This window comes from Diceros bicornis, chromosome 13, assembly GCF_020826845.1.
Source record: "Diceros bicornis minor isolate mBicDic1 chromosome 13, mDicBic1.mat.cur, whole genome shotgun sequence".
NCBI classification, from domain to species: domain Eukaryota; kingdom Metazoa; phylum Chordata; class Mammalia; order Perissodactyla; family Rhinocerotidae; genus Diceros; species Diceros bicornis.
In genome coordinates, this window is record NC_080752.1 from 18,964,647 (window position 1) to 18,988,392 (window position 23,746).

General features: G+C 45.3%; 1 protein-coding gene across 1 annotated transcript in view; it reads right to left on the minus strand.

Moving 5' to 3' along the window:
* The window catches only part of DAB1 (DAB adaptor protein 1), a 277,882-nt gene that overhangs the window by 46,891 nt on the left and 207,245 nt on the right, over positions 1-23,746 (minus strand). The window contains exons 5-7 of the mRNA XM_058552526.1: positions 18,931-19,062; positions 18,194-18,313; positions 9,641-9,700 (exon numbers count right to left, since the gene is read on the minus strand). Of these exons, the coding sequence (XP_058408509.1) occupies positions 9,641-9,700; positions 18,194-18,313; positions 18,931-19,062 (312 nt within the window). The remainder of the gene's footprint in view (positions 1-9,640; positions 9,701-18,193; positions 18,314-18,930; positions 19,063-23,746) is intronic.

The window sequence follows — 23,746 nt, forward strand, 5'->3', positions numbered from 1 at the left end:
AGGCCTTGAGGCTCCAACCATATCTCCTCTTTTGTCTGTTTATATAGAAGGCTACCGGGCACATTTCCTTTGAAAAAAGGTTCCTGGGTTTCATAAGAAGCTTGAAGACCATTCCTCAACGAGACCAGTAGCAGGTATTTTAGCAAAGGAATGGAGTGATCACTGTTTTATCCAGATGTGATTTTTTCCAACACACCACCGAGCAAACTGGACACCAGACAACTGCTTATGCACACACTTATCCCCTTCCACATCTGCATTTGTGGAAAACAAGTTTCTGGAATGACTTCCACGGAGCTGTCTAGAGCTCTGTTTGATTCCACTCATGACAGCCCAGTTTTTCAACCTTGGAAGAAAGAGCCAGATATCATTCAAAGTGATAATATGACACCACCCAAAGTGAGTCATGGTCTGAGAACAAGGAAGAAGATGAAAGGGATCACTACTGTCTTTGGCAAGAACCTGAAGACAGCAGATGGAAGGCTGACGTACAAACACTCTTAGAAGTTAGAGATATAAAACGGCATGCATGTAAATGACAGAGCTATCGGAGAGGAGCAGGGTCCATAGTGCCTGGTTACCTGATATGGTTACCTGACCTCCCAGAGCTTGCCACCTCGGAGGTAGCTTAGACCTCATATTTTTCCAACCTCCCACATCAGCAAGATCTTTCCCGATTCACTCTGGTCATCCACTCAATTTACCTTTCTCTCTCTGTCTGTAGGGTCTGCCCCTCAGTCCAGACCCACAGTGGTCCTCACTTGCCTACCCCTTCACCTCTTTCCCCTGGGCTCCTTCGTGTCCTCCCCCTGCTCTGTGTGGTATGCCAGGGGGCTGACCCCTGTAAACTACATTGCCCAGGCTCCCTTGCCAACTGACTTCCACTTAGATTTGACCATCAGGAGGCAGCGGTCAGAAACTGGATGGTGGGAGGAAGGGAGAAACAGTGAGTTTCTTCCCACCTCTCTTTCAGCAGCCTTCTGGCAGTGGTTGAATCTCCTCTGTGGTGGTTTTCGTTTCCACCAGACAGCCCCTCTCGCCATGGTCCTCGCTCCCTCTGGGCAGCTCCCTCAGTGGTCCAGTGCCTGTTGGCAGCCCCAGCCCCTGGGCTCTGCTAACACCATCTCCTTCCTTTGTCCTTCTAGATTTAGGGATGGTAGCAACTTCTGGGTTGCCCCACTGAACCCTGTTTGGCTTTTCAGCTCTTCTAACACCTTTGTAACTAGTTCCCTGCATTAAGTGCCCTCTATTAAACTACCTGGCATAGGCTCTGTTTTCCTGACTCCAACCTGATGGATACACATAGATAATCCCATTAGCTTCTTAATGGTCTCCCCACCTGCCAAGCCACCTGCCGCAGGCCACCAGAGTGATGTTGAAACAGGCAACTCTAATAGTGCCACTCCACCACCTGAAAGCATCAGTGGCTTCCCAGCAAATCCCAGCTTCTCAGCACCACATTTCAGGCCCTTTGCTCACTGGGGCCGCTTCCCTTGGTATCCTTGTCTCCTGCTCCCATAAAGGCATCCTGTGGTTCCGCCACCCCAGAATACTCGTCAGCCCCTGGGATATGTTAGGCTTTTCCACTCTTCGGTATCTTTAAACATTCGGTTCCCTCTTCCTGAATACTGTTCCACCCTTTCTCCAGTGCCAAACTCCCATCATCTTTTAAGACTGTACCCAAACTCAGTCCCTGGATGAAGACTTCACTGAACTCCCTTGGGTGAAGCTTACTGCCGCTCCACTAGCTCTCATAGCGTCTTGTACGCAGAGCCCTGATTATATTGATTGTAATTATTTTTATTTGTCTGTCTTCTTCTTGAGACCATTAAGATTCTTGAGCAGGCTGTCTTATTCATCTTTACATCTCTAGTGAATAGAACACTGTCTGGCAGGTAGGAAGTTCTTAGAAAATATTTGCTAAGTGGATGAATGAATGAATACATAAATGAACAGAAGTTGCAAGGGAACTCAAAAAAGGAAAAGCTTTCTAGAAATTGGAGCTCTGAGATCACCAAAGTCATGAAGGTCTGTCACTACAGGTATGTGAGCCGAAGCCAGAGAGTCCAGAATGTTCATCTGTACTCATCACAAATGTTCTCGAGGGATTCTTGCCTTGGTGGGGAAGATAAACCAAATAGCATCTTTTAATGTTCCTACTAACTCTCAGATTCTAGGAATTTAGGCGTCTACCTCAGGACAATTTTTAAGTACAGCTGAAAGAAAGCCCACCTAAGAAACATGAAAAGGGGAACCTTCTGTTTTATTTGTGAGGATCCATAGATTCAGATTCCTTTCCCTCACTTCAGGACCATCTCCTCTTGTGTGACATCTATGTTAACTGCCTTGTGATAATTATAATTTCTCTACAATGTGGTGCTTAATGAGGAAGCGAAGCTGACAAATGTTCAGACGAGATTTAATCCAATTATGCAACATCTTGATCCAGATTTCAAACTAAAGGAAAAACCAACTGCTGAATTGTGAATGAAAATTTATTTGCCATGAAAGATGGGGCTGGGGGGGAGGGAACAGTTGTCCAGAGAATTCCTGCAATTCCTCACATTAATGGATTAACTCTTCCTACATTTGCAGTAGGGAAACTGAATAAAATCTAGGGCAAAGAAAATCAACCAGACAGAGGTCTCATACAGAAAGACACAGGCACGTGCAGGGTGGGAGGCAGAGGTGGCAAAATGAGAAGCTTTCTGATCTTCAGAGGTGGGCAGCTTTCGATGAGATTGGTTCTTTGGGATTCACAAATATCTTCAACATTAGGATGACGACAGCAGTGCGCCGGGCCGAGTGAGGGGTTGGGAATAAATTAGATGTGGGCATGCCCTCATGGAACTTGGTCTAAAGGAGGAGAGAGGTGTTCGCAGCCAGCCACCAAGTGCTGGGCCTCCTGAGGGCTAAGCACTGTTATAAAGACTCAAGAACATTGAGCAACAGGAGACGGAACTGAGGCCTAAGTATTGATTCTGATTAGGGCGAGGGTGAGGAGATGGAGGACTCATTTTCTTTAATCTTAAAGGCAGTGTGTTTTAGTGAAAATTGTGTGGGTGTCTGAGGCAGAACAACCTAGAATTCAAATTCTGGCTCTGCCAGGTACCAGCTTTGTGATCATGAGTGAGTTACGTGACCACTTGAAGCCTCGGTTTCCTTATATGTAAAGGACACTTACCTTCCAGTGTTGTGATTACTGAAAGAGAGAAGCTCAGACCAGAGCCTGGGCTGTCCATGGCACGGAGCAGATGCTCAGGAAAGTCTACCTGCTTTTCTCACAGCTCAGTCAGCCTTAGACTCTAGTACACGGGGCAGGTGGCCTGGCACTATAAGACGATAGAGGCCTGGACTTCAGATCCGATCCTTGGGATTTTTATCAGTTTCTCTCACTGTGGCTCCTTTTCAGGATGCACCAGATAGATCTAGAGCCCTGATTTCAAGCTCTCCAGAAGGAAACTAAGGAGCAACAGATTTTCTAAGCACCTATTCTGTGCCCCATACTTGCTCAGTGAGATGACTTGATTATAACACTCTGTAAACTTCTTTCCATCCAGAACCCTAACTTCACAGGGCAATGCCACACTTACTTCTATGCACTTCAGAGTGGGTGACTTCAAAGCCACCATGATCATGATGAAGACAGGAATGGGGCCTCTGGAGAATCCAGCTTGGCAGCTGAGATACTGGGAGCAATGTGATGATGTAAATACTAAACGTAATGAACGTGGGGGCAAACGGATGCGAGAGTAGGTGACTGATTCTGAGTTCCACCACCGCAGTCGCCTTCACAATTCAGGAATCCCTTACAGAACCTCTCATCTGCTGCTTGAATACCCCTGGCGCAGAGACCTCACTGCTCTGAGAGGATATCCTTTCCTCTGAAAATCAGCTCAGATGGTCTGAAATTCTTTTTCTTATATTGAGCTCAGATTTGCCCTCTCCTGTCATAACAGGGCCTTTGTCTTAATCATACGACAGCCCAGAAAATAAGTGGAGGCAACTAACACATAGCATGCCTCAATCTTTACTTCCCCCCGTCTATAAAAGCAACCCCTCGTCTTCACAGAAAACACTTGCACATCACCTCGTGAGTCGCACAAAAGCCCTGAGATGGTGGTAGAGGACGGTCGTCATTTTCATTTTGCAGATCAGGAAGATGAGTCTCAGAAAGTCGAAGTGATTGACAAAGAACACGCTCAAAGTGAGGAAAGAATCTCAGGAGGGTCTGATCATTCCTTTCAATTTCTGAATCCATGTTTCATCAAAAGGAAATTAACGTCAAATCCAACTTATCAATTTGACAAATGGTGTGCTTCTTATTTACCACTATGCCAAACTTCTAAGAATCTGTCTTTTGAAGGCCAAAAAAAGTTCTGCTAGAATCCACTGACTGGTTATTACTGATAATTAGAAAGTCTTTCATGCCTAACGCAACGACACAAAAGGCTTTTAAACTGGGCAATTATAAGGTGAAGGATAAAAGATCTTTTTTAGCTGTAAGAATATTACACGGGGTGGGGGGAGAAGAAAAGCACTGAGGATTTCTTAGGCAAAAATGACATGAGTCATGCTTAGCTTTAGGTCTGTGTCACTGAAACAGCTGGCCTTCACGGTAAGTCTCAGCAAGTTCAGTGTTGTGGGGCATAAGCAGGTCTGAAGCAGGCACATCAGCAGCCTCTGAACGCCCTCTCCACTGGAGGCCCCGCTGTGGAACCAGAATCATGTTCAAAGGCTAACAGAGTGCAGAAAGCACTGAACAATGGATGCAGTAACGGGAATGCTTAGCAGACGCCTTCCTCCCGACTCAGGAGTGTGCATTTTTGACAGTCCCAAAGAGGCCAGGATATTTGTCTAAAGAACATGACTAGCACTGTCAGCTCGCAGAAAAGAAGACTACCTGTATTCCCCCCATTTCTTTGAGATGGAAATTGATGACAAATTCATTAGCTCCGAAGGCTGCTGAGTAGAGGCAGTATGGACTCAGGTGCCAGAAGGACCTCAATGGTCTGCCTAGAAGGGCTTCCATTTCTCTTTTCCCTGCTCATCCTTCAAAGCTTTGCCCAAGTCACACCCTCTCTCCTGAGACCTCCCTGTCTCTTTCACCACCCAGCATGTCTTGTCAGGAAGCATTTATGCCATTGGATTTCAGAGACCCTGACATAAAAATATACCCATGTAGTTAAGACACAGTAGAGATTAGCCCCTGTGCAAAGCTTCTAACTGCCTTGACCAGGGAGAGACAAAATGTATATTTCCAAGAGTGAGCGGGATTAATCCTCACCTTGGCTCAGAGTTTCTAAGAAAGGAACTAATCAGTGGAAGGTAGCATAGCATGACCCTAAGAAGAAATCTGCTAGAAGAAGGGAACATTACAGGTCCAAATTAAAACAAGCAAACAAAAGCATCTTAATGTATTATTTGAGAAAGTAGAACAAGAAAAGGGCCAGTACAACTGAGCATCCTAAGGTTATGGTGCAAGGTAGGAGACAGGCACTAGGGCAGGGATGAGTGAATGTGAGGCAGCAAAGTACCAAGATGGAATCGGTTTTCTGTCTGGACCTGGGGCAAAGTGAATCAAGACAAAACTTTGCTCCCCTAAGTTGATGCACTGAGGTGGGTAAGACAATAAGAAACACAAGGAATTCTTACTTCTGCTGCCCAATACATCAAATTTGCCACCTTCCTGAGGATATCTCTGACCATGGAAGAGTGATGACGAGCCAGTGACAGGCTCTAGGACAGAGGCTCTAGAGCTGAGATCAAGGGATCCCGCCGGCTTCAAGACCTACAGAAATTTACACGCGCATGTGTGGTTTTTTTGGGGGGAAAGTCTACCATCAAACTGTGAAAGAGATCAGAAATCCCAAGAAGAGTTATTTTAGAGGCAGTGATGATTAAAAGTGATTCCTGTCCTCACAGAAAAGTGGGGGAAACATAATAATAACAGATCACAGTTAGTGCACCAAGCCCTGTGCTCATTCACATACTTAAGCTCACTTAGTGCTTATGCAAAAACTCTACAGCAGGTGTTATCATTAACCCCAAAGCCAAAGTGTTATGGAACCCCAAGTGCAATGGCTCACATGGATATACTGAGAGAAAATAACCCAGTGTGATCATCGCAAAGAGAAGTACAGAGGTATCCCAGAGGGGCTGGTTTCTCTGCAGTAAGGAAGGCTTCCCAGAGGAGGTATTTAATCACCTAGAATACTTGGCAATCCCCAGGTCAGTGAGAACTGTTTGCTGGCATATTGCTTGTAACAGCAACAAATGGAAATATTCTCATTTAACCTAATCCATATCCCCTGTTAAGGGTTTTACATAAATGTCTCCTTTAATCCTCCAAACAAAACTACAAGGCAGCCATTACTTTCTTGTTACAGATGATGACATTGAGGCTTAGAGAGGCAAAAAGTTGCTCAGGGACCCTTAGTAGGAGGCCAGGATGAGAGCACATCCAGACTGACTCTGAGGACCAGGCGGCCATGCTTTCTGGGCTGGCTGGCAGCTTTCCCCAAGGGCAGACCCAAGCTGAGTCACTCACCAGGGCTCTGTGCAGACCTGGAACCAAGGAAGAAGAAACCAGGTGGTATCTAGAGCTACAGGCCACTGGGCAGTTTTCCTTCCTGTGAGAAACTTGTGGAAGCCCCCAAACTCTCTAGAAGCTGCTTAACATGCCCGGCTTTGGTTGTCTTTGGTCTGTTTGCCTTTCCAGCTAAGGAGCAGGTGGTGAGGGGGCAAACAGCGACCTCATGGCAGGGATCTTCAGAGCACACAGGTATGTTAGGGCATGTGCACTCATCAGAAGGCAGGTCTACGGGGGAGGTCTGGAGGACAGGAAGATCCCAGACCAGGGAGGGACGTGGGGTATGGAAGTACCTCTGGGATATTTAGGCAAGTCGGATCCACTTTCCAACACGTACACTATTTTCTCCTCAAAATCCTCTTGCAAGTTAGGTTTAACAGCCCCTTCTGTGGATGAGAACACTGAGATTCAGTGGGGCAAGGAAACTCATCAGAAGTCCCCCAGGCAGTAGGAGCAGGAGCCGAGAGTCCAGCGGCATCACCTGCCTCTCCATCACAGCCTGTGCTGTTAACTGGCTGCCTCACTTAGGCTTTTAGAAAATGTTGAAATCACTCACGGAAAAGCAGTCATCACCGTCAGATGCTTCTGGGACTCTGTGGGAACAGTGAGTTGGGAGCCACTGCAGGCTATTCAGGCAGCCCAGATATTTTCGAAGCAAAACATTAGTACGTTTACTTAATGACTAGTTTAGAGTCAGAAAAACAGGGAATTCCACTTAAAAGAAAGTACCAGGGATTTTCATAAATTTTTTCTACAGGGTAAGTCATTCATATATTTATTTAATATTCCTGGAGCAGCTGTGTCGTGCGTGGCTTCCACGAACCAGGCCCTGGGCTTGCTTCTGGTAATTCACGGAGGAAGCTCCTGGAAGTAACGGGGAAGGAGAATTCTGACACTGTGGTAAGTGCTGTTGATAGAGGAACGACAGGGAACGGGGGCCACAAAGGTAGGGGTGATCTGCCGACACTGTTTGGGGCAGAAGTCCAGAAAGTCTCCCTGAGAGCAGAGCTTGAAGCCAAGCTGGGATGTGAGAGGGGGCTGAAAAGAGGGAGAGGGCGTGACTCCTCCAGGGAACTGCGGGGGTCACTAGAGCTGGACCAGGAGGAGGGAGATCAGAGATACAGGCTGAGGCTGGGACCCCAATGCCATGTATGGCAGGCTGGGGAGCTGGGATTTTTTTTGGGGGGCTATTAAGCACGGAGATAGTGTGGCCAGACTGGTTAATAAATTCACAGAAGCCAGGCGGCAAATGGAGCATGTTTCCTCACGTATCTAAACCTGTTAGGGGCGAGTGAGGGAATTTAGGCACAAATTGAATTGTAAGGAGCTGTGTAATGGGAGCTGGACCAGACTGAAACACGAAGAGCAGACCAGTGTCACACTGACAAGGAGCTTGATTAGACACAAAGCCCTTAGGGAGAAAAACTGCTTTTTCCCTGAACGGTGTCAACACTGCATGTTTTCTACTGGGTTTCTAGACTTGGGTTGGTGAAAAGGGGCCTGTATTTGGATAGGTTTTTTCATTAAAACTAACATGCATTGGGTTTTGAAAGCATATTTAGATAAGGTATGGTGGTTTCAAGATACTGCTGAGTATGACAGAGAAATGAACACTGATCAGAAAGAAATTTCACTAGGAAGAAGGTGGGTGGGGGCAGGGGAGGGTAAGGATGGGCCAGAGAGACTCCCACTCAGAGAACCTGGAAGCCCAGGTCTAGAAGGGAGAGGAGTTCCTCTTGCCCCTCTACTCATTCCACATTTGAATCCCCCCATAGTCTTTCTGACAGGGGGTCTTCCAGGCTCTGCTTGTGCAGCTCCAGTGACGGTGAGTTCACTCTCTTAGGTGCTAGCTGTTCCACCCTGAACAGCTCTGACCGACAGGAAGGTCACCCTCACTCTGAGCTGGAACTGGCTTTCTTACAGTGCCACCCACTGGTCTCAGTTACACAAGCTGGGCTAACCCAGTACAGTATAATCCTCGTCCACACAGTGGCCCTTTGGACTCCCATCTCCATACTCATAGTTTCTTTGCTCCAGGTCCTTCAGCTGTTCCTCATGGGATGTGGTTTCAATTCCCCTTATCAATCTGATCTTGAAATATGCAGGTGTGTCTTTACATCTCTTACAGTATGGGGTCCAGAACTGATAATAATGTTCCAAATAAGAGACATTGAGCCTCACAACTGCTCTGTTAGGGCAAGAGCTGGGATTCTGGAGGGTCTGCATGTCTTCAAAGCCCGTGCTCTTTCCACCCATTGTTGAGCTGAATGAGATCAACAGTGACTAAACACTCCAGTTCTTTTTACGTGGGTGTGGCAAAGTCACACGTGCCCTGCTCAACAGCCTTCACTGGCTCCCTAGTGATGCCTGAATTATGTATAGAGGGTGCCTTCTGAGTGCCAACTGGATGCCCTAAATATGGGTCTGGGCCTAGCAGTGGCTTGGGGCAGTACCACAGAGCTAGGGATCTTCCTTTGTGTCTCAGTTTCCAGGAGTCTCACCAGCAGATGGGGTCTAGATGCAGTGGACACTCTGGGTTCTCTGGAAGCCCACTACACATGGCCTTTTCCACAGTGTTCTGCACATTGGCTGGCCCCTCACAACACTCCACAGGCCCTGGCCAGCCCTTCTCCTATTGTCCTTCCGAAACTTCTCAACCCCTTTCAGATTAGATGGGCAACTCTCTTCCCAGAACCAAGGCACTGCCCCCTATTTGAGCAGGTAGAATAAAATCTTTGGCTGAAGGCTTTCGCCATGGAACACCTGAACCTTGAGTCCCTTGGACATAGCGGTTTGCACGATTCAACTTACTCCACTCATGGGGCCAGACCTTGGTCCAGACTGGCCCCCTTTCCTCAGCCCTACCATTTCTGCCTTACAGCTCCTGCCTCCTGACCCAGTGAGGAGGCCCCAGCACGCAGTACCCAGCAAAGCCACAGGAGTTGTGACACTTATCCAGAGGAGAGCTTCCCTTCCCCAGGTTGCAGACATCATCTTGGTATGAACGCAGGTCACGGGGACCTGGCAGGAGGGAGGAGATATACTTACACTTACAGGTTGACTTTTTGGCACATCATAAACACCTTCCTTCTTTTGGCTGGTGGGAACCTAGGGAAAAATCAAATTCAACACAGTCAACACTCTGGTTCTCCACTTTCACAGAACAAAGCAACCAGACTTCAACTCCGTGCTGGCTAAGTGTGCATGAGAACAGCTCCTGAGGCCCAAGGGACCCAACTGCAGGGGCTGTTGGACTTGTGAAGGCCTCAGGCCAGGCTCCCCCCAGGAAAAGCGGGTGAGGAGAGGGGTGTGTGACCCACTCAACAAAACTTTGCAGGTGTCTCTGCCATTGGCTCCTCACAAAGTCACAGAATAGGAAGCTGCAGAGACCTCAGAGAGCATGTGGCGGAAAAAATAATCCTCATTTCACCAAAGACAGAAAGGAGGCCCAGGGAAGAGCTCTGAGCTGTCCCAAGTGATTGAAACACTTTGCACCTAAGACAGATCCGGGCTATTCACTAGAGCAAATGTCAAGGCACTAGTACAACGCATAGCTTCTGTTGGGATCACATACAAGCTATCTGATAATTACCGAAGGCTTTTGTCAAGAGAAGGGCCCATAAAAGGCATGAAAAACATGAGACTAGAATCCAGAAAACCCTGATTGTTTTTAACACGTATCTATGTTCTTCCCTCCCTCTCTTCTCTGACTCATCAGCTGTCTTATTGGTAACTGTAACGCCCTGAGCAGGTCACTTAGCTCCTCTGACCTTCATGATTATAAAATGGGTGCTGTTGGCTCTGCCTCTCGCTCAGGTTATTGTGAAGATCAAATGAGAAAATAGTAAATAAACAAAAATTATTAGGAACTATAATACTGTTAAGTGTTAGAATGATAGCTTCTGCTGTCATGGATACATTATATAAATATGTATATGAACATATTTTATAATACTAACAACACTAGGTACCTTGAATACTTTTCTCATGAGTCAATTAACATTGCAGATTAAAAGCAGTCATTACCTGTTCTTCCCCAGCAACTAGCACAGCTCAGCTCACACCTCCACTGGAGGGATGAGTAGGCAGTGGTTTTATAACTGTCTGATAACCCTCCTTTCCATCAGACTGGGAGCTCCCTAAGAGCAGGCATAGTGCCTAACACCAACGGGCATTCAGTAAATGTCTGCTGGGTGAATGTGCCGTAGAGGAACATGCGGAACAGTGAAGAAAAAGTATCTTGTAGCCTTGGACCAGCTGACCACCCCATTCTTCTTAGAGAAGAAGTTGAGCTTATTCCTTAAGTCCCTTTGTCATTTTCACTCTCATTAGCTTAAGTTAAAATCCTTATAATAACCCTAACATGTTAGTATTATAATCTCCAGTTTAAATAGTAGAAAGTGAGGCTCAGAGATATTAGGGAAATTTGCCCAAAGCTTCAAAGTGAGTAAGTAATTGAACCCACCTCTTTCTGGTTATCAAACAAGGCATTTATTACTAAAAGTATGAGCTAACAGTGACGGGGCACTTTCTATGTGGCAGGCACTCTTTTGAATATTTGTGTTTACATACATTCTCACGTAATCCTCAGGACAAGTCAGTCAGATAAGGATGACAACTGTCCCCATGTTGCAGAGGAGGAAAATGAAGCCTGGAGAGGGTCCCGCAGTCGAGGATCAGAAGGGCCAGGCGTTTGTGCTGCGCAGTTTGCCTTTTAACGACTACACTATAGAGACAGCTGCATCTCACCCCGTTCCCACAGCTGTTTTGGTTGCTTCTTTTTTCTTCAACACATTCTACACTCCCAGAAGCTTGTGCACGTTCCTGCAGCAAACAGGCCTATGAGTGAGCGTGCATGTGCGAAAGATGCACTTTCAGAGCTGCTCTTGCAAACCTCAGTTTGCAGGTAGCCAATGAAGAATGTAATTTCTTTGCTCCTGATAACTGGGCTGCATCTAAAAGGAATCCTCAGAGAATGCCTACAGAGTCCTTGTTAACGAGGGCCAATAAATCAGCAGCCCTCACTTTTATTTTTACTAGTTCGCCCTTTCCTGAGCAAAACGAAGAGCATTTCTGTTCCCCGTAATTCACTGCTCACTATGGGCACTTAGCAAGTTGAACTGCTGGTGACTCTCAATTATCCCTCAAACGGAGAAGCAGCAGTGGGATGGACAAACCCAAACTGTGCATAATTGAAAAAGCTTTTCTGCGTGGCTTTCCCGTGGGTGAGATATCAATCTGCCTGTTTGTCCTTTAAGATTTATCTCAGCCGGGACATCTTCTTGGGAGCCCTGCCTGACTCTCTAGGCCTAGTCTGAACCTTCCTCTGTACTCTTGTGACCTCTGGTGCATCCTTTCCTTAAAACGTAAAAGTTACCAAGTACCTCTTATGTGTCCTGCACTGCACTTTGCCTGGGACAAGGACGGGAACAAGACAGATACGGCCCCTGACTGAGCAGAGCTCCTTGTCTTGCTGGGGGAGATGGAAAGTGACCAGGCCGCTCAAGTAGACTGTAAATGTGCTTTGTCAACCACACTGCAGCTGCCTGTCACTTCTCTCTGTCCCCACTGCTCTGCAAGCTTGCTAAGGGCAGGCCGGATATGTTATTATCCTTGTTTCCCCATCTGTAAACACTGGTTAAACACGAAACATCTAAGCATCAAACATTTACCACTTGTGTGCTGAAGCAGAACACGGGCCGAAGGGCTAAAGGGACCAAGACCAGAGAGAGCCTTGGTCCTGGCTCTGAGCTCTGCCTGCCTGGTCCTTCCAGTGTATAGACCACGTCAGAAATGTGACGTTCTAGAGTGATAACAGTTCTGGACCAAAAGGAAGTGGGAGAGCTGGTTCCTAATCCTGGCTCTGCCACAGGCTGTGTGACCTCAGAGAGGTCACTTTGTTCTCTGAACCTCAGTCTCCACCTCTGGTTGTTGTGAGCATCCAAGGGGTTGCCTACAAAACCTTTAAGGGTGGGACACGCTGTGGTCAATATTACATGCCCCCGGGCCCAGCACGTGCGAGGTGCTCCATACATCATTACTTTTTGAGTGAATGAGTTAACAGATGTGAAATTACTCTAAAAACTATACATTGAGTACTGTACACACAGAAGACATTTTTAGCTCAGCAACATATTAGTGTGGAGAGGCAGTTTAAGGGTTGGGTGACACAGGACTAGAGACTTATCATTTTAAAATAATGCTACTTGACACATCGTAGGTGATTAAACATGATTTTCGAATGTCTGAACTTGGAGAGCGTCTGCGTGGAAAGCTGCGCATCTCGCTTACATAGGAAGCTTGTTCGGATACTAAAGAACCCTAGGTTTAGAATCTGAGGCTCTGGCCTTGGGCCCAGCACTTAAGCTGGAGGGCTTGATTTTCGTACGTTTACAATGATAGTCACTGCGGCTGGTCTTCTTATCTCCCCGAGTTATTGGAAGGGTCAAAATTAAGTGAGGTATAAAAAGGCTTTGTACTATGAGGTTCTGTGTTCTTTTAAAAAGATGACTGCTCACTTTTTCTGAGGCATGAAAAGAGCAAGACAATTGCTATTATGAATCCGGTCTGGAAAATGAGACCACTGATCCTTGAGGAGAGGTTACATTTACTCAGCAGTCTCCCCTCCTCTGTGTGGGTTATAAACAGCAACGGTGAGCGAGGCTGCGGCTTTCCGCTAGGCGTTCTGACAAGACGAGGTGAGCAGCCACGTTCTACTTCACTTACTGCATCGTCCTAAGACATCCTGAACAGATCTGATACTCATGACATGTAGCAGTAACGGGAACTAACATGGACACAGAACCCACTATGCACCAAGTGCCGTCCTCTTGCTTTATATCTTCACTTCTAGAAGCAGACGACAGAGTATCCCTATTTTATAGTCCAGGAAATTGAGAGACAAAAGTTATGTACTTCATCCAAGGACACAAAACAATGAAAGGATTAGGCCCCACGTCTGTTTCCCTCATTCCAGAGAACAGGGGATGGAATAAAATCTGAGACCATCTTGGACCAAGGTGAAGCATGAGAAACACCACAATCTACTCGGGAGGAACAGCTATGGAACACTTGTGGGCCGTTAAAAAAAATGAGGCTCCTAATAGCAGCTCCTTAAAAGCCCAGTCTTATCTTTAGGCCCAAGAGCTTATCTCTTGTTAAGCAGATTGAGGCCCAGCTGACTGGCAGTGCAGAGAGAAGGACCAGAGGCCTTTCCAATAGAGGGCGATAAAATATTCATCCCCCTAAATGGTACCTCCTGTTAACGACGGACAGACAGGGAAGATTCTGGAGGTCAGAACTGTTAAACAAGTGTGATTTTTCAGATAGTGACTTGAAACGCACACAGAATCTAATTGTGAAACTCAGCATCAGGGAACTCTGAGCTGAAAAGAGCCTCGTGATTAATTTGTTTACAGAAGTCAGAGAGACGTGGGTGTGAGTGGGGGCTCCACCTCTTGCCAGCTGTGACCCAGGGCAAGGTACCTGATCTCCGTGAGACTCACTTGCTGCTTCCGTGAAGTGGGAACAGTGGGTCAAGCCACAGAAGGTTGTTGGGAGATATAGTAAAATACTGCATGTAAACCCCTTCACAGAGCAGGCCCACACTCAGGTCTCAATAAATGTTACCAAAACCATGCACACACACACGCACACCATTTCTAAGAGCCTTGTGCCCTGTAAAGCAAGCCAACACGCTTCTCTAAGAATCACCACCTTTGATGAGGCACTCATTGCAAAGAACAGAACAGGGCCTGCCTGAGAGACTCGTCAGTCTTATTTGCTCATTTTACAGATGAGTTAACTGAGGCCCCAAGGAGGAAAGGAGCTTGAGAGGGTGATTGATGGCTGAGTTGGTACTTGTACTAAGATCCTGTGGACTCAGCACGTGACCCAGGATTCTCCACATGATCTGGTTTCATTCTCACACCAACATGTGAGTAAGGGAGAAATTATTCCCCTATTTTATCATTGGGGAAACTGAGGCTCAGAGAGGGCAAGTGCCTTGCCCACTACCACTCAGCCAAAGCTAGTTGGTGACAGAGCCAGAACTAGAACCTACTTCTCCACTTGCCTAAACCCAGTTCTTCCCAGTACACGAGGGGGCCCCACCAGCAGTCCCCACAGGGCACAATGGGAGCCCTATCAACCACAGCTAAGCCTGAATTCAGGAACCTCCTATATGGAAAAGCCTAATTGTGTTTGAAAAGGTGTTCTGTCTTCCTAGGATGACTAGTGAGTAGTTCCTTTGGCCTCATATTCAGACACTGCAAGGTTGTACTTTAAAATCTGGCACTGAGGACAAATTCGCAACTTTTCTGTTTAAAGACTGAAACTTTGTAAGCGATGATTTTAAGCAAAGCCTCAAAGCACAACCTCGCACTTGAATCCACTCCTGATGGATCCAGTGGATAGAAATACTTAGATAATCAGTCCACAGGACTGGTTTAAATCGAGTTGTTGGTAGAGCTAACGTTATACTTTGGTCATTTAGAATTCTGTGTTTGATGGAAATTGAAAATCTGCTTTACTTTCATTACACAAGTAATGCATGCCCAAGGCAGAGTAACAGACCACACAACAAAATTGATTAAGAAAATTAAAATCACTTATGAAATACATTAAATGTTTTCCTTCTTCCACAATGTTTATATTCAAATGAGGACTAAAATTCTAATTAGTGAAAACTTGGAGGTCGTCATATTTGTTTGATGTGTTGCTATGCTGCAGCTCCCCAGACTCTTTGATGGAAAAGCAGAGGGAGAAGCGTGAGTTTTGCCTTCAGACACTAGCCTGGGTTTGATCTCAGCTCTGAATAGTGGGTACAGCAACTCGACTTCTCTGAGGCTCAGTTTCCCCTTGTGCAAGTGGGATTTAAATACCTACTTTATCGCACATTTGTGAGAATTAAATGAGTTCAAGTGTGTTCACGGTTCTTCACATAAGCAGACATTTAAGAACATTAATTTACCTTCCCTTCGGAAGTGGTAAAACCTTTAGCTATACTTTCTTTTACTCAGTTAAGAGTCCCAACATTGTCTTCAAATGGTTTTTTTTGAATTTGTACTTCATTTTCAGTAGTGTGGTTAGCTTTTTAAAGAAATGTGATGAACACATTTTTTTGAGAAACAAAGGACTCTACTATATTATGGACAACAACCCTCCAATGTATTACTCTAGTAAAATGGAATGTTTGACTTTTGAATCAACTTAAAATAGTTAAGATCCATTAAAAATTAAAACACTGTACCCAACTGGCCATTAACTACTTCGACAATAAGTCATGAAAACTACTGGTAAATTGTAGAACTAGGAGCCAGTCACACAAGGGTATCTCAGCAAGGCTGGAAAGAGGGACGTGGAGCTTGCGAGGAGCCAGCCCTGGGGTCCTCAGACCCTTCACGCATTTATCGGTAGTGGTGCAACAGGAAGAGAGGGAAGCGATCTTATACCTGATAAATGTTTTCTTCCGTTTCCGGATCACGGATTGGCTCGTGTCCAGCCTCAAACACAATGTACTATTACGGAGCGGCCAGAGAGGAAAGGTCAGAGGGGAAAAAGAAAGAGGAAAAAAGCATTTGGAATTCAAGATACAAAACACAGCGAGCATTAAAGAATCAGACACAAGAGAAAATACCTAAGAGACAACTGAATTCCTGAAACACCACACGTGCCTTTGCACATTCCTGCCTTTTCCAAGGAAAACTGCAAAGGTCCCACGGCAGTGCTTTAGCGATGACTGCCTGGGGCCCCTGCAGATCTTTCTGGAGATACCACCTCTTCCCCCAATCGCGTTTATCTCAGTAATGCCTGCATGTGATGGCATTGCTAAGTGGGAATGATGTCTTTTGGGAACGCCTGGATCCCAGCTTTGTAAACTTCGGGTTACAGAGGTTGATTCCCTTTACCTCCTAAGGCTCAACGTCCTAAGGCAACTCTGAAGCCCCAAAGTCCTTCATCCCACAAATCTCACCCTTTTTACATTCTCAGTTTTAAATACTGAAAATCAAATTTTCCACGTGCATATTTCAGAATCCAAAGGACTGGGCCATTTCAAAGAGCGCAATAGTCTTCATTCTCTGTGAGCCAGTTAGCCAGGGGCTGAGCTCATATTATAACGAATCCTCACCCTCAGCATTCTAGAGCAAGGGCATGTCATTAAGTGCATCCTGGACTTTCGTTTGCATATATGCTAGATACTTCTTCCGCTTCAAGTTTTCCATATTATATCATTTTTTTTTAATCCGTGTTATTTTACTTTTGTCATAGTGGTACCAGCTGTGTGAAAATATGCATTTATATATAATGCATATGTGATACACACATATACAACCCGTGTGTGTCCCAATTAGAAATCTAAGTTTCAGGTTTTCTTTTATGTCCAACAAGTCAAATTTGTGGCTTCTTTCTCTCTTGGGGATAAGCACAGGGCAGGAGAGGCCTCCTCTTCCCTTTTCTCTGCATCTGTTTGAACAGAGCACATATTGAACCCAAGAGAAGTCACCTCTCCACCCACACCTAGGCTGCAACCTAGAAGAGAGTCCAGAGGCAGCTACGGGCTGGGATGTCTCCAGGATCTCCCTCTTCCTCTTCACAAGAGGCCCCAGAGCATGAGCCAGGTAATCAGAGGGGCAGCATGGCCGACACGGGGCCAGAGAGACTTCTCACAGCTTTTCTAAAGCTTAAAAACCATCCTTCAGTGTCGTGTTCAAACGTCGTCAAAACGTCAGTCCCCATCTCTGCTTCTTAACTCAGAGAAGCCACCTCATTATTCATAGTCTCTCTAATGAACTCAGAATATTCAAGAGACTCTTGAAAACATTCAGCTCTGGGATCAAACTTTTACAGATTGTGGAGGGGGCTGAGGCAGGGGCAAGAAGGGAGAAGTGCATCTCCAAGTCCCATGTTACTGACGCCGGCCAAACTTCTGTTAGTTTTCATGGAAATTCGCTCCTGGAGGGACTGGAAGCCCTCACTCGCAGAAATCATCTTGATCTCTCTCCAGGCTCTGCAGTCAGTGGATTCTTCAGGTCTCTGACAAAATGTCTACACCACAGGCCTGGCCATTCCTGACCTTAAACCCCGACTAGTTTCACAAATTACCTGATACACAGGATCTTCCACATCCTCTTCCAGAATTGTCTACAGCAGAGTGAGGGAAGGGAGGGTGAAAAGCAGAGGATATAAAGGAAGAGATGTGAGACTATATTTAGAAATTAAGAACAGTAAGGAAACCAGCTCTGGGTACCATAGGCTGGTGGGTCATTAAGGTAGAAAACACACAGAAAAAAAAATCAAAACCCTTGCAGACACTCCACCCTCATCGTTAACAATAGCAAAGTGGTTGTGTATCTTCACTTCTCCTCCCCTGAAATCCTCCTCTGGATTCAAGATTTCACTTTCTGTAACACGTCTAGAATTTCAGAGAATAAGGGATCATTTCTAACCGCTTGCTTTCGGTGCCTGTAATTTACACAGGAACCTTTCATCTTTGTTTATTTCCACTGGGCAGCAGGAGGAGAAGCCCTGACTGTCAGTTTTCACATCTGTTTATTCTAAGCCCCAGTCTTCTCTGAAACCAAGATAAATGCACAGGTATACCTGATACACAGCTTGTTCACACTGCTTATCCTTTTGTGCCTTTTTTTCCAATTCTTCTCTTTGCTTTAATTCATAAATAAGTTGAAAGAGATCTCTCAAGTCCAGAATAACAGGTTCAGCCTGGAGTAAAAGGTGGTAAAACACATTAATAAGGGAATGGTCCTGAGCTGCAGCCACCGAGTTTTGTTTTTGCATGCTATACCCAGCAGTCCTTCCTTTTTCTATTAAACTGAAAGCATTCCATCTTTAATTAATTCTACCCTGTTTATGTTGGTTTAGCAAATTGCATCTAGGCTAAAGTTCATTTCTTCAACTAATTATATTTGCGAATTCATAATAATCATAAGCATAAAAGGCATTGCTTTTATTTATTAGTAATTTCGAATACAATAAAATTAGGGTAGGCCTTATGCAAAATAGCTATTTGTTTTCTCTTATTTTCTTTTTAAGTAAGGCTATGAACACAAGGAAACTTACTTGTATACTGTGCCACCATCCAGCTTAATCAGAAAGGAAAATAATTAGTCATTACGAAATACCCATTAGAAAAAACAACAACAAACTAGATGGGCATAAGTGTGTTTCCTCGCTCTAAGGCTGTTTATCTTTTCTAGATGGGAACCTGAGCATCAGGACCGCTTAGTCAGATATCACAATGGGCCTTCAAAGACCAGCAGTGCGACTGTGCTGTCCCCTGAGCTTAGAAGGAAGGCACCTTCCTTCAGTGGGATACTCACCGCCTGGGCTGTTTTTATGGCCACAAATCTGTGATTCCCTTCCTTCCCACAAACGTATCCAAAGGCCCGGTGATCCGTGATGTCCTTTGCAATGTAGGAAATTTCGTGAACAGCATGATGATGCTGAAGGGCCTATCAGAGACAAAAGCAAGACATATTTCAGGGGACTTTCCCTTCGAGCTGTTGATCAATAAGAGATGTGTTTCAGCTACGTGTGAACAGGCTCGAAGGGCTTTGGAAAAGCTGTTTGGTCCAGATGGAAGGAAAGAGAGCTGTGCCTGCCCCTGAGAAACGGAGGCTTCCCTCCAGGGTCTTAATGCCGTGACCAGAGAGATAAACAGGACTGTTCATATGCTGAATGAGCGTCTGTGCGGTGGCTTCCTTGAGCTTGCCAGAGCCAGTCAGTCTAACTCAGGAGTGTAGGCTCTGATACGTCTTTCTTCCCAACACGCCCAGTCTAAGTTCTGGCCTGATACTTAATACACTTACATACACAGGGCATCTGCTTGCCGTGGTGGAAGAGGTACACTGTACAACTACAGGGGGTGCCATTCATGTTCACAGAACCATAAATTTACGCGGTTACAATTTTCTGACAGACGGTGATGGAGTGTCTTGAGGAATGCACACCTTTCTCTATCTTGTCCAAAGTCACCATTTGGGCTAGAGGTGGGGTCCCCCATGTCTCTGAGGCTTCTCATGGGTTGGTTCCTGTCTGCAATGCCTGTTCTTTTATACACCTGCCCAAATCCTATTCCTCTTGCAAAGACCATTTGAAATAGCACCATCTCTGTGAAACCTCCCGTGAAAAAGGCTTGCCTTCCCTCTCCCTGCAGAAAGAATTCCTTCCTCTGTTGTGTTTCACCAGAGAACTTTAGTCTCCAGTGATGCTGAAACTCCTGATGGGGTCCTCACACACAGCTCCCAGGTTCCTGCTTTCAGAGACCTTCCTTCTCTGACACGTTGGCCTGGTTCCTCGCCTGTCTTCCCCACCAGCTCTGTTTTCCGCATCTCTGACATCCCAACACCTTGCACCGTGCCTGGCCCATAGTTGTTCATCTAAAGTAAATTGGGATAGCTGATCAGTAATTTGAAAATCTCTTGAAACTGAGCTTCCCACCTTTATTATCTAAGCTTCAACAAATGATGTTCACCGTCCTTTTATGTCCATTTTCCGAAATAAAATCTACTGAAAGCAACTCTCGTTAAACAGTACTCTGTAAAGGCTTATGTATGCATCTGGGTGTTATATGATGTGTTTCAAGTCCTTATAAAGGGTCTTTTCATCCTACTGGGCATCAAGAGGCTGGAATTCTAGCCACTATGTGAACACAAGGCACTCACTGTACCTCTTTGGACCTCAGTTTATTCCTCTATCAAATGAGAAGTTTTTGCCAGATCAATGGCTCCTAACCCAAAGCCCTGGATCTACTGAGGTCATTAAAAGTAATAAAAAGAGGTCCTAAGCAATGTTCAATATTTCAAAAAGCTAAACAGAAATTTATTATTCCTAATAAGACTACACATTTCATTATGCATGCAAATGAAAATGCCAAGTTTGTTGGAATTGTATCAGGTTACTGTTGTACTCCTTAGCTAATCTTTGAGAAGATTCTCTTTGGCAATTAGTTATGGGTTCAAATAATCCAAATACGAAAGTGAATGATTATAAACACATTTTTTTGGTGGACAAAATCTTCCTCACTACTGAGTCTATGGAGCGAGGAAGAAATGTAAGACAAGGGGAACTTCATTATGAAAACGTTGGTAACCACTGGAGTAGATGTTCTCTAAGGTCTTGTTCCATCTCCCCAGATCCTTTCAGCATTAGGACCTTGAACCATACAGCCAGCATCTCAGGACACTGGGCTTCTGGCTCTCATGGTGGTCATCATCTTAGTTCTGGACCATTGGCCCTAGCCTTTCATAATGTCCATTCCCAGCCTGTTGCCCTCTTTCCAGGCTTCTGACCTTATGAATCACTTCTGCAGTATAATTTGCTGCCACACCTTAACTTTCTAGAGTCTGATCATTCATTAACCTCTTTGACTACTCTTGGGACCTCCCCCTTTAGCTTCCTGCCCTGTCCAGGTTTCCCACTGCCTCACACTTGGAGGGTGGTGTCACTGCCCAGTCACCCTAGCCCTTCAAGTGGTCACAAGATAACTTTAATTCTAGTGGATTTCAACACAAATAAAGTTGGTGAGGAAGGAAGTGTTTGTTAGTAAAATAATCAGGATCTATTTATTCTTGTTTTATTAAGAGGACATGTTTAGCTAGCAGAGGAAAACTGCTCAAAGAACAGTAGCTTTTTCATGGTGTTGATGTAAAATTGATGAGATTTATATTCACACAACATGGGGGTATTGATTCATAGGCTTCTGTGAGCTTGAATGGTATGCAGCAGGGGAAAATGGGAGACAAAGACGCTCTCCTTCTCTGCCTTTCCTGAAAGTATTTCTCTCTCTGTATAACGTGGAGAATGTTATTCACATCTCCTACTAAATCAAAGTTTGACGACAGTACCTTATTGATTGCCAAGTGGGATATTGCTCTACAATTAAACTGCGATTAGAAGTCTTCCTGGTGGAATTAGATTTGGAGATGATTGTGCAATGTTAAAATATCACCTGCTATGCAGACAGCAGATGGAGACGTTTTAATTTATCTGGGAATCTTCATTAAGTGTTTTAAAATCAAAACATTTTCAATGTCTGATGATACCTAATAATGCCTCGCCAAGTATAACTGTGTGTGTGCATGAAGTGCTTGAAGATATTTGTACCATTATCTTTTCCCATAGTTAATTTTATGACATGTTAAAAAGGATTGCTCTGAAAGTGGCTCATTTATTTGGAAACTAAGAGTCAGTGGGGGGATATGTCTCCACTTTCTCCAACCTTAACCATGCACACGTAACACAGATATTTGGACATACAAACACATTAGAATCCTGCTAATCCCACAGTTGTATTATCACGTTCATTTTAGCAACACAGAGGATCTTGCAAATACCAGTTCAGTGAGTCTCAAAATAACTCCATGTCTTCAAGTAGATTTTATCAGCACAATCAAAGACAGTTGGAGCCAGAGGAACCTTACACAACAGATAGTTCAACTCTGAGTTTATTCATGAAAGGACTGAGGGTCAGAGAGAGTTCTGGCAGGACCAGTCTTAAACCCAGGCCTCATTCTCCCTACTCCAGGTGACAAGTTTTGAAAAGAGGAAATAAGATTATGTAGAATCAAGGTCTCCTTTCCTTAGATTCCTGGCTCCCTGGTCCAACAACAGAATCACGATCCCCTGACAAGCTGGGATGAGGAAAGCAAGAGAAGGGGAGAGCGGGGTAAGGAGGTAGAGCTGAGGCTGTTCTGTCAGGTATCTGAGGTCAGAGAGGGTCATAAATCAGAAGGTTTGAGGTAAAGGCCAGTTATAAGGATCTCAAAGAAAAGGTCAGGACAGCGTGATCTGGAAGTGTGGCTCAGAGGCCTGGCCATCTGTGGTCTCTGTTGAGCAGCAAAGGCTGGAAAGGTGAGGTGGGGCCCATCGTCACAGGAGATAAGGACTGCTTCATTCCAGGAGTGCTTCTGTGGGGGCTGCTGGAGCATCACGGGTTGTTCTGGAGGCAGCAGAAAATATTGGGCTGGGGCCGGAGGGAGAAGGTGGAGGAAAGGCAGATGCTGGTTGCCCTTCTTCCACATTTCCTTTTCGTCTTAGAAAACCAGATATTAAAGTACTGCCAAAATTCAAAGCAGGTTTTTGCTTTTAAAGAGAGAGTCTTCAGAGCCACAGCTTCATTTATTCCTCCCATTCTGAACCCTCTTCCTGACACTGTAGATGATAGTTGTCACTGAAGAATTCCAAGAACAATCCAGAGATCAACCTCCTCAATCCAGTCTGACTTTCCTCCCAGGGGTGAATTTCAGGTGACCTAGGCTGCAAATAATCTGAAGAGCTCATCCCCTCCTTCTTTCGGTTCTGTACTTGCCCACCTCTGGGCCATTACTCACGCTGTTTTCCCCACCGATTGCCCACTCCACCCTGACTCATGCTTCATCAACTCTGAGTAACCAAGTCACACCTATGCTTCAAGGCCTAGCTCCAACATCGCGCTCATCCAAGGAACCTTCCCTGACTCGCCTATTTCCCTTCATAATAATTCCCGTCCTTAGATCTCATTGCATTGTATTTGTTCTTCCATCTAGGATGCTTCACACTTTTTAATTTTGTTTCACAGTTATCCATTCATGCAGTTATTCAAACATGTATTTACTGAGTGCCTGTTATGTGCCAGGTCTCAGGCTAAGTGCTACCTCTACCTAGATGATTAAAACATAGTCCCTTCCTCAAGGACCTTGCAATCTCATAAAACAGGCAGGCCAAAAACCTAACAACTACAATATAATAGGACAAGCTTTATATTAAAGGCGCATAGGGTGTTACATAGGCTCAGAGCAGGAATGGGGAAGGGCATCAGGTAAGACTTGACAAAGGAAATGACCTTGAACTGAGTCCGCAAGGATAAAGGGGAAGTCCCTAGAAGACTGGGGGAAAGGGCATTTAGGTAGAAAGAACTGAGCATTCCAAGGCCTCTAGGCCCTGAGAACAGGACACGTGGAGAACATCTGTGTAGTAGGCTTTCTCCACTTAGGGGATGCTAGCTCCTGGAGAGAAAGAGCCATGTCTGCGCTCCTCAGTCTTATCCCAGCTCCTAATACTCTTCCTTTTGAATAGTAAGTGCTAAATAATGTTTGATGAATTAAAGAAGGAAGGAAGAATCAAGCCATTTGAAGACATACACTGCACAAGATAGCT